Raw genomic sequence first — 11,610 nt, 5'->3', positions numbered from 1 at the left:
GGGTTAAGGCAAATTTCAGCAAATTTTCCAAATGCAGTAGGGCTGGACTCATAATTTTGCACACTTGGTGTTGGCAATACTGCCCTCCCAGTATCATGCTGCATGAATCTTATGGTTGGCATAGCTCTTTGGTAAATTGAAATTACTGGGGTTTCCACAGAGTTTAAAAAAACAAAAAAAGAAAAAGAAAGAAAAAAATCCACAAAGTAGGAACTTACCACAACAGACAATAGTAAAAGTGGGGAGTAGGGTCAGCAACCAGGGCGATAGAGGAGAAAACAGAAAGTATTTTAATTAGGGAAATTTCAAAAAACAAACAAGCAGCAACTGGCAGCAAATTAATTAAAAAATAGGTAAGCATCAATTAAAGTATTTAAAAATAAGGAATAAAGGAAAAACATGCAACAAATTTGGAAGCTACGAAGCAAAAGGATCAGCAAAAAAAGTGGTAACAAAAGTGCACAACAGTAGACAAGACCATAAACCATGGGTGTGTTTTACCATGCAATAAAACATGACTGAATGATGTTAAAATCATAACCAATGACAGGATATACTTCAGGGGTCGATTTAGCATCACACAGATTGATCAAAACAGATGCTCACAGGATTTCATATTCCTTGGATATTGAATGTACATAATTTACAGTCCTATGATACAAACACTGGATTGCTGGGTTTGCTTCATCAGCTTGGACTTGTCGCAGTAAAAGCCAGTGATTTACAAGGCATGTGCTGCCACAATTAAGCTACCGAGTTTCAGTTCTTGTTTGCCCAGAAAGAGATGAAGTTGAGAGAGATTTAGGCAAAATAATGGGTTCAGCATATTGCACAGAAAGCAGAAGCAGGCTCCAGCACCTGGAAATATCCTTCTGGAACTGACAAAAATGATCTGGCATCATATTTATAAAATGTGGGGAAAAGCAAAGGTTTTAAAGTTTGTAGAGTTGTAAGAGCAAAATTGAGATCAGGTGAATATGAACTGATTCATCAAAATCACAGCATGCTGGTCTGTGTACGAGACATAGCAAAGGTGGGGATTTTTTTGTTTGCTTCTTTGTTTTTAATCCAAATATATCCTGCATTTATGCATCCACCACCTCGTATTTTAGCCTCTGCTAAAACAAGAGCGGCAAAACTAAATTTCTATGAACAGGGGAATTGAGCTATTTTACTGCTACCTAAAAATCTGCATAGCAAATATTGAAGAATTCTTCCTATTTTAATTAGCTAGACTAAATGGCCTTTAGCACAGAGTTAATGTCTGCTTAGCTGTGACTGATTTGTTTATAACTCCTCTGAGCATTATCACTTAAATCGACCCCTGTAGGTGGGGTGAAAAAAATGGTATGAACAGATGAAATTCTGTGTCAATGTTGATGAGCAGAAATATAAATGAAGTATAAAAACAAACTAGTGATGGTACAGTGGCTCATTCACCAAAGAACCTCATTAGTGGAACACACTGGCATCCATGCACTACCTAACAGCTTCTTACAAAGAATTTCCTACAACAACCACAACTGTTTTATTGATATTTCTTTGGTTAATGAATTCAGTTTCACAGCAGACAGCAACAGAAATACCCACAACTAGCACATGTGGGGAAAGCATTGGCATAAGTCATCTGATCAATCTATTAGTGTTCTGTACTAACTAAAGTTTAGTTACCTACCTCCCAGCCAGTACTCTGTATAACAAAAAGTAAAAAGGGCATGTCACAGAAACAAAGAAAAAAAAAGTTTCAAAGGTCAAAACATGACCATTCCAGATTAATAATACCTCACATTTATGATCTCAACAATTATAAGTTATCATGCACCTAAGCCGACCTACTGTTCTTTTTGACCTAGAAGAACAATAAATTATCATTAGAGACCTACCAACCACTTCTTTGTTCTTTATTAGTCTGTTGATAACATCTGGTTAATATTAAGAAGTTTGGCACCGCCTGGCTGCAAGTCACAAGTTGGAGACAAAATAGGTCACATCCTCAGCAGATGTAAATCAGAATATTTCTAGTCTGGTCAACTGAGCTACACTGATCTATGTCCTCTTTAGGGAGTTTGTCAAGCCCAGACTTTTCTAAGTGTAAAGAAACAGAGTGACAAAGAATGTACCTGGTCCAGGTGAAAAAAGTGCTGATCAGGGTGAGTGGCTAAAACACAGCAGCCACATGTATTTTAGCATGGGTTGCTGAGTTTGCTTTCCTCCACGGAAAAGGTCAAGTCCCACTAGCCAGTCCAAGAAAGCAATGAACGATTCCTAAAACTTGCTGGGCTCTCTCATTTCCTATTGAGCTGAGGCCCACGGAGTTCAATGGCAGTACAGTACCTTCCAAGGAACGCTGCTCAGAATCCCACGGCACTGGTCTGCAGAGATCTGACCCTGCAAGATACTGAGCACCTCCTAAGAGGTGCTGAGTGCCTTCAAATCCCACTAACCTCAGGCCAATACTAAGGAAAACTCCCCTTTTTCAGACTGTGCTTATGTACAGACTTAAGCTTTGGCATGAATTTAAGCCCATGATTAAGTGCTTTCCTGAATCACGGCCTCCACAGCCTTGTGAAAATAGACTCAGTGAGAAGTGAACTCACCAACTGGTACCTGGAGCTTAATCTTATGCCACTGCTTTCAAAGGGAGCATGACTGGGCCACAAAACAGCTAACACTGCAGGGAAAGGAGCAGGAGAATGCAGAGAGGACACCGTACAGTGTACTTGGCTGTGATTACATGTACATTACGGATGTACTTGGCTAGTATGTGGCACAGCTAAGACCATCTTCCTTCACTCCTGAATGTTTGCTTTTCCAATGACAGGCATATTATCCAACCTTTAGTTATACTGTGGATACAATTTTAAGGAACACCTTTCAGAACAGTAACAAATGTGGTCAGAAAAAAAACCTAGTTTTGGGAAAGGGAATAAGTGTCTCTTTTTAATACAAAAAAAGATTATGGGGCAGGAAATTAAGACAAAGCAGCTCCAAAAACCCTGTTTAAGAATGTGTGTAGCATAGGGAGAGCTAAATACAACCCCAACATTTCTTCATGGTATACTTACTTTTCAAGCTACATGTAACAAGCCCCTGTCTCCCAGCAATGCAACATGTTTTAAAGTAATAGGTGAAATTATAAACCCATAACTAAAATGCACAAAGCACTTGATGGATTTCTTCCACTGATTAATTCTGGATAATTTGTGTACTTTAGACTTAAAATTATTGTGCGGAATGGGCCTTCCTTACAAATCTAATTAAAAGTGTGCATAGAGAATCAATGCTCATAGTGACCCTCACTGTAGACTAGCATTTTGATGATACTTGTGTAACCTGAATGACTATTATCTGCATTTAATAACCAGGTTATTTCCTTAGTAGAGTTTGGTGAGAAATGACAATAAAGCCTTTTGCCTTTCTTCACAGTTCACACTATACAGGTGGATAGGAGGACTGTTACCTGATGAACAATTTTGCTGAATGCTTCTTGGAGTTTACCATGGATTGTAGACAGTTTCTTGGCATCTCTATTAGCTTCATGAATAGGAATGAGGACTTTGTAAACCTCATTTACTGCTTCATACATGCCAGCCTATAAAAATAATGCACATGAGATGAGCCTTTGTATCAACTCAACAGGAAGAACGTGTTATACATGATACGAGCTCACAGGACTTTAGTAAGATTGTGAAATTGGCAGGGTGGCTGGCATACCTACATTTATTGTGATGTACTGAGGACTTTTTGTTTAAAATTTTCAAATCTTCAGTAAGCCACAGAGCCAAAACACGGTTACTGCTACATTTCAACTGATTCTTAATAAACTCATCTATTAGCAAAAGTAGGGATGTTTTCTTCATTTGAAATATAAGCACAGGCATGCCCAGGCTGAACCAAATACTGAAAAAATGGATATCTGAATGCACCATGGGGCTCATTATGTTTAGCATGGCATGAATCTGTGTGACTTGTGTATCACGTCCAGCTCTAGAAGCGGGTGGACTTACAGAATTTCTTTAGACACATCTGACATACAACACTGCTTGCCCTCTCTTGGCCTGTGCTGAACTGCCTTGATGTCCCACTCACTATGCACAAATAGAGGCACTGAAACTCGTGGCTCAGCCAGCCCACTGCTGGAGCTTTTCTGTTGTATTGATATCCTGCTTAGGAATCTTCCCAGGGAGATACCAAACCACACTTTGAGAAATAGGTAACTTGCTCTGAGGAGCCTATTGACTTCTGAGGGGAACACTGTTACCAGGCCACTACTGTCCCTACCTCTGCTCTCCCTTTGCACCACCAGACTGTCCTCATCCTTAGTCACAGATTGCAAACCCTCCAAAGCAACCTAGAAGCCCTTCTGTGGGGTGAGAATGGGGATGGCACAAAGGTAACACTGCAACTCTCCAGGTGCTCTACCCAGAGGGCTGGACGGGTCTATAAAAAAGCCTTTAGAGAAGATACAGATATCATTTTCATTACAGCAAGGGGGAATTAGTACTGGACCTTTCTAACTCACTAAAGCTCAAAACCCTGCAGAGCTCAGGTGGAACTTTTGGAACCATGCAAATTCCTTCCAGTGCTCAGTTGTGGCTGACTGCAGAATACTTGGGAGCGCTGGCTGAGTCACACCCAATAGCTTATGCTACCAACAATGCAAATATGAACTAAGCAATATAGCTGAATTACACAGTCTAATATGCTAAACAGCTTCCTCAATACTGCCAAGTAGCATGAAACATGAAACAGAAATAAAGAGAGATTAAAATCTTCTACCATGGAAAAAGATGCTGCAGCCTGTTCCAGCAATCCCACCAGACCTGCTTCTGTAAAATGCTTTCCAGAGCAGATACCTTCTTCGTCTGGTGATACAACATCATCAGAAACTGCAGATTCTTCCAAAACATTAGAAGATATGTTCTAAGGAGACAGAGTTTCAACCCAGTCAAAATGTTTTATTTAGGCAATAACATTTTATACCCCTAAGGACAAGGTTTATTTGATACTGGATCAAATTCTAAAATCTTTATTCACGTTTTTACTCAGACAACATCCTCTTTGTGAGGCAAATTTCTCTTTTCCTCTCGCTAAGGTTTTGACCCAGAAGGGCACTTCAGCCTCTTTATTGTTAAGCCAGTGGGACTAGACAATTTATACATTCAGTGCTAAGCACTGGCTTAAGTGCTTTTCCTGGATTGAAGCCTAATGCTATTAGGCACAACCTAAACGCAGTTGTTTTCAGCAAACATTGCAGAAAAGTTATGCCTCATACGCTGTGTTTAGAACAGCTATTTTCATATTCGATGAAGCCACTTTCAAAACTGCTTCTTAAATATAGCGCCTTGACACAGCCAAAATACATTCCAGTTCACTGTTCGGTGGCAGAAAGTTAAGAAAACAAAACACTCCCACAGAATAAAACAATAAAAACCACATTCCTACCTGAAATGTGACGCATCCTACAGGCAGGTATTTCCGATCTTCAAGCATGCTTAAATATTCAGCCACAAGTGCTGCAGAGTGGACAAAACACTGTGCAGATTCGGCATGGTTACTCCTTTCGGAATGTTTTCCGGCCATGTTCTGTAACCAGGTCAGTCGCAGGTCGGGGGAATTCTGATAGCCCTTGGCAATTCTAGTTGAAAATCAATGTCTTGGGATTACTATATGGCGACTTAGGTTTATCCATAACTCCTGGCTTCCTAGAAATACTAGAGATCCACTGATACGAGCTACAAAAGCACACTAAATAATTGTATATATCTGTATATCCCTGAAGGTCTTTGTTACACGAAGGTAGGCCTGTGCAAAGCAAAAAGTATCCGATTCGGCTTTGGGATTTGGCCTATTTGGACAGACAGTGATTTGATTCAGTGATTCGAATCACTGTCCTGATTCGATTGCCGAATCTCCTCTGAATTGAACAGGCGGCGGTGGCGGTGGCAGTGGCGAGCGGGGCCCCACCCCCCATCCACTCCCCCAGCTGCCCTGCCCAGCCCCAGTGTCCCAGCACTAAAAACCCCCCCACCAAAAATAAAGCCCCACACTCACTGGCTGCAGCAGCAGTGACTGCAGCCTCTGGAAGCTCGTGGCAAAGCCCTGCCCTGTGCAGAGCAGGGGAGCAGGGACTGGCCCCCCTGCCTGGCACCCGTGCAGCAGCTGTCGCATCACACGGGTGCAGCGCAGCTCAGCAAGGCGCCACCAGGCTCCGCACACTGTCCGGGAGCTGGAACTGCTCGGGCTGGCCGCTGCCATCCTCTGGGTGACTGCTGAAGCCTCCTCAGCTCTGGGATAGCGCGTGGTGCTCTGCCGAGCTGCACCACACCCATGGGATGCGACAGCTGCTGTGCCATGAGCCCCAAGAGGCCCTGATTGCCACTGGTACAGTTGGTGAGTGTGGGGTTTTTTTGTTGTTTTTTTTTTTTTTAAAGTGCTGGGACCCTGGGGCCATGAGGGGCTGGTGGAGTGGGCAGGGAGTGGGGCTGGGGGGGTGCTGCTTGGGGGAGCCGAGGGAGCCAGTGAGGAATGGGGTAGGGTATGGGACCCCCCCATGGTTCCCCCTCCTCCAGCACCCCTGCCCCTGCTTACCGACATGAAGCCTGAGTCCAGCTCCCTGCAACGGCAAGTGGGGACCACCCAAATCTCCAAATCTATTCGGAGGCTTCCGATTCAATTTGGACCTTTTAATGGGTCTCCCAATTCGATTCGGATTTGGAGTTTCAGCCCCTGAATCGGGCCAAATCTCCTCCAAATCGAATCGGCTACCAAAGCTTTGTACAGCCCTAACAGAAGGTACTATGACTATTGTTTGTTTGTAGCTAGTTTGTTTGCCTGTAGCATGGTGTTTGTGTGTTGTCTCAGTTATGTCCTCTTTATGGCTTGGACAGAGTGCTGGAGAGCTTCATCTGCACCACAGTTGACAAATGTTTTCACCTTAAATGTAAAAAGTCCTTAATGGTGACTAGATTTATATTTAAATGAAAATGAATGCTAATAGCTAGCTCATAACTACTGCACCTAAAATAAACTAACCAGGTGGTAAGGAACCTTGTAATGCTACAATGATTACAATAAACTTCGTTGAGTGGAAAGGGTTAAAATGTTGTTACTCATTAAGAAGAAATAATAAAACACAATAAAGCTCAGTCTCATAGTCACACGTGGGAAGAAGGAACTGGGTGTATACCTTCCTTTATCCACGGTGAGGGTACTTAAGGTGCAGGCCCAGTCCCAACAGATACTGCTGTCCAAGATAATCTGATCTCTTCTTTCAGTACGTGGGTCCTGCATGGATGGTTGCTCTAAGAAACACCACACCTAGGGGCTCAATCCTGACGGGTGCCGAGCTCTCTGCTCTCATCTAGCAAATTGTTCACACATTTTCTTCATTTTAAATAGCTAATCATCCCAATGACACCATGTTATGTATGTGCTTTGCCAGGTCATGGCTATTGTGCTCTGTGTCCTGCTGCCCGAGTTCCAAGAGCATTGGGTTGGACCAAGCATAGGATAGGCAGATGCTGCATAAGCTTCCCCATGACCTGAACACCCAGGCTGGTGCAGTCTTGGGCTGCTCATTAAGAGCTCTGACCTGATCATATAGTGACATTTATATGTTAGGCATAGTGGAGCTCGTGATAACAAATGCACAGTAGATTTACGTTTAAACTAAAACGAATGCTAATAAAAATAATCAAAATTCAGCATGACAGAGCATTTTCAAGTCCTATCTACAGGAAAATGCAGCAAGGCTGCTAAGGGAGTAAGGCAGTGGAAGAGACTGCCCAGAGAAGTTGTGGAATCTCCTTTACTGCAGGTTTCCAAGAAGAGATTGGATAAGCACTGGTTCAGGATGATTTAGGAATAATACTCCTGCATTCCTGAGGGGGTTTGGCCAGATGACCTGAGGTCCCTTCCAACTCTATGACTGACTGCTTTTCACATATCATGGCAGACTGAATGTTGATAGTTTGGTGACCTCCACTGTCCATTATGTGCAGCTATCTGATTGCAGCAGTAATGTAAACTCTACCTGTACATCAGGTCAATCAGCATTTCTGGATCTTCCTGGTGTTCCTTCATTTTAACTGTATCAGAGAGGATCATATGGAGGTTGAATACAAGATCCTGAACCTGTAACACAGAATCCGATTCAGTGAACTGCCATCCAGAACCATGCTAAGCACTACCATGTACATGTCAGTAGGTCTAGTCCACACTAGAGAGTTTTGCCAGGAGACCTCAAGCTATTCTGGCAAAACTCTGTCAAGCAACTTAAGACTCCCCCGTGTCAGCAACACCTCCCCACCCCTCTCAAAGCCTCTTCCAGAATCCAGCAGCTGAGATAAGGTACCTGCTGACATTCCTGCACTGTCACCTGGCTTTAATGGGCCCTTCCATGAGTGCATCCTCCCAGCACTCTGTGGTCTCATTACAGAGGTTTTTGAAATAGAGCCACTAGAAGTACATGGAGATGTATGCTCTCCAGTAGCTGGGTGGTAGTGGCTGCTGCCTGCCACCTTAACTTCTATGGACAGAACCAGGTACATGAAGATAAGGCCATAGCTTACCCTGTATCTCTGAGCTTTTGCACCTTGTTATCAGTTGCAGCTGCAATGTTAAAGTCTAAGGTTTTAAACACCTGACTCATGGGTCATAAACACTAATGTTATCTCTCCCTGACCCAGGTAATGCACTTGACTCCCTGCTCTATATGGCTTAATCTAAAAACAGCCTGTCATAACAACTGAAAGTGAGCTGCGCCCAAAGACTTCAAGAAAATGCAGATGCTCTAAGGAGTTCAATGTATTTCTCTAACCTGATCAGGAAATGTTGTGTCTCTGAGTTCCAGATCCTCTTCGGCGTAGGTTAAAATAGTCTTCAGGGAACGTCTCAAAAATTCCTCATTAAAGTTCTGGGATGTCCCCACCAGTGATGAGAGGGACATGGTCACCTGCATTTTCACTCTAGCGAAGTTCTACAATATATAATTTGCTGCAATAATTCCACAATAATGACAGTGTTGATGCTAATGTCAGACTACTGACCGTTACAAATGCTGGTAGGAGTCAGCAGAAGAGTACATGATAAACAACAAGTTTTCTAACATTGTTTCTTTTTTTTAAAGCGGCTGGCCAGCTGAGGATGCTCAGTTGTTTTCCTGCCTCTGCACAGAGCATCCGTTTGCTGTATCTGCTTTGTTCTGACATTACTGATCAGCTGTGCGTCTGCTCGGCATGTGACAAGATTACTCGAATTCTAGGTTAGCATTCTGCAGACAAAGGCTTTACATTTCCCTTCCTCCTCTTAATCTCTTCTCAAGCACTACATAAGAAATGGCTTTCTGGTCCCCATGTGTCTTGTTCCATTTAGAGGAAACAATGTGTGTGACCTACAATTGCAGAATCCCAGTATTTTGTACTGGCCCAGAGGCCAAAGATCCACCTACCAGGCACAGATGGGCATTACAGATTCAGATCCCAGTGGGTTTCCGTGGGCTCATCCCCTTTCTGCTGTCAATCATCCAGCTAAGAGAATCTGAACCCAAAATCTACTCCCTCTTCAGTCTCTACTGTTCACTGACAGCAAGGTCTTTTTGTCATGAGAGAAAAAGAGATCTAATCTCACCTACAGGGATGCCAAATAAAGCAAGGAAACACAAGGTACTTGGGGTACACTTCATATGATTGCTGCAGTGGTGCTATTAAAATGTTAAGTGGTAAAGCTAACACTGGGAGCCCTCATTATAATTTGAAGTGCATGTGGGGAGAATCAGGCTTGGATCTCAATAGCTGCAAACAGCTTCAGACAAAAAACAAAACCCAGCAGCACCAAACCAGTTGAAATTCACAGAGAGAGAACATAGGCAGTACCTATGCAGCTGGCTGTGGCTATTTTGCAGAGGTGTTTGCAACAGGGGTAGAGCATAGTTCCTGCAAATGCCCCCTGAGGCTGTCCCATAAACAGGAAGGACTCACACAGAAGGGGCAGAATCTGAGATGAAGATGCTCAAAGCACTTCTACGCAGCTACAGAGAGGCTATGTGTTACAAGAGCACTGCAAGGTATTGTGGACACATTCTGGGCCAGCAGAAACCAGACTACTCCCACATGGGGTCTGTGCCTAACAACATGTTCTGGTCCTGTACAAATGGCGAGTAGAGGTTTCCCTTGATTTATGCAGGTTCTTTATATGCGGATTTGCTCTTATACAATGAGCACATTTAGACTCGTAATTCGTTATATGCAAGGTAAATTCACTCTTATGCGATCAGCATAGATGCCCCCCGGCCCAAGCAGGTAAGTCTGTGGGGGGATGGGAAAGGGCCATGGCCCCCACTCACCCCAGCCCTGGCTGCAGCAGCCCCAGGAGTGGCCGACGCCAGCTGCCTGAAGCCTGTGCTGGAGTGGCCCCGGGACCAGCTGACACCAGCTGCCTGCACCAGGGCACAGTGCAGCCCAGCAGCTACAGGGAGCTGGCACTGGCTGCTCCTGGGGCAGCTGCAGCAGCAGCTGACGTGAGTGGGGACAGGCAAGCCCTGGGGGGTTCGGGGCACAGTGCAGCTCAGTGACTGCAAACAGCTGGTGCTGGCAGCTCCCAGAGCCACTGCAGCCAGGGCTGGGGTAAGTCCTGTGCCCAGCCCCACCCAGGGCTCCGCTTGTCCGCATTCACCCCAGCCTGTGCTGGAGCAGCCCCAGGAGCAGTCAACATAGGAACCTATCCCTATTTCTTGCATTATAAAGTCGGTTCGCTTTATGCAAATGTGATTTATGCGCATGTACTGCATAAATCAAGGGAAATGCGTAATAAACAAAAGGACCGTTCAATTTAAGACTCCAGAGACACTTCATATTTGACTGGCGATTCTCATCAGGGTCTTTACAATTCTTAATAAAATAACTGTTTGCTCTCCTGGACAGGACACCGGGCTAGTACTCAGGGGACTGGATTTCTACCCTTTGTCACTCACTATTTGATTAAGCGATGTTCCCTCACCTCTGTGCCTGGATTTCCCCAACTACTTTTGCCTGTTCTGCCTATTTAGACCAGAACTTTTTGAGGCAGGGACTGTGTCTCATTAGAGATATGTACAGAACCCAGCACAAGCGACTCTTATCTCACTACTACACAAATAATAACCTAACAAAACTAATAAAGCAATTGCAGGGTGATATACTCACATTCCCAATCTCAAAATTCTGTCTCATAAGGAGGTAAAGTGAGGCGCTAGCATGTGAGCGTATTGTGCTAATGCTACTACTGCAGTGTCGCAGAAGCCTTAGGCACAGGTCAGCACACTGCTCTGTCTCTTCTTCAAACAGCAGCTCGGGGAACTGAAATGACAAGACACACGGAATTAAACTACCACAGCTGCCAGAACCAAGTCATATTAGAAGGAACACATTAGTACACATTTCATATAATAGTTTCATAGTTTCTAGGGTCGGGAGGGACCTGAGTAGATCATCGAGTCCGACCCCCTGCCATGGCAGGAAAGAGTACTGGGGTCAAACGACTCCAGCAAGGTGTACATCTAGCCTCCTCTTAAAGACCCCCAGGGTAGGAGCCAGCACCACTTCTCTTGGAAGTTGGTTCCAGATCCTAGCC

General features: G+C 44.1%; 1 protein-coding gene across 6 annotated transcripts in view; it reads right to left on the bottom strand.

The window, feature by feature from the left end:
* The window catches only part of DOCK7 (dedicator of cytokinesis 7), a 199,139-nt gene that overhangs the window by 18,356 nt on the left and 169,173 nt on the right, over positions 1-11,610 (bottom strand). For 4 of the 6 annotated variants that reach the window (XM_019501183.1, XM_019501184.1, XM_019501186.1 and 1 more), the window contains 7 exons: positions 11,184-11,336; positions 8,822-8,980; positions 8,036-8,136; positions 5,446-5,638; positions 4,780-4,923; positions 3,461-3,592; positions 1,676-1,690 (listed from right to left, as the gene is read on the bottom strand). In XM_019501183.1, the coding sequence (XP_019356728.1) occupies positions 1,676-1,690; positions 3,461-3,592; positions 4,780-4,923; positions 5,446-5,638; positions 8,036-8,136; positions 8,822-8,980; positions 11,184-11,336 (897 nt within the window). The remainder of the gene's footprint in view (positions 1-1,675; positions 1,691-3,460; positions 3,593-4,779; positions 4,924-5,445; positions 5,639-8,035; positions 8,137-8,821; positions 8,981-11,183; positions 11,337-11,610) is intronic. The other 2 variants (XM_019501185.1, XM_019501188.1) reach the window with 1 other exon arrangement.

Source organism: Gavialis gangeticus, unplaced genomic scaffold, assembly GCF_001723915.1.
Source record: "Gavialis gangeticus isolate Ggan-Ray unplaced genomic scaffold, GavGan_comp1, whole genome shotgun sequence".
Classification (NCBI taxonomy): Eukaryota; Metazoa; Chordata; order Crocodylia; family Gavialidae; genus Gavialis; species Gavialis gangeticus.
Note: the sequence above shows the minus strand (reverse complement) of the source record. Positions and strands in the feature narration are given on the sequence as shown.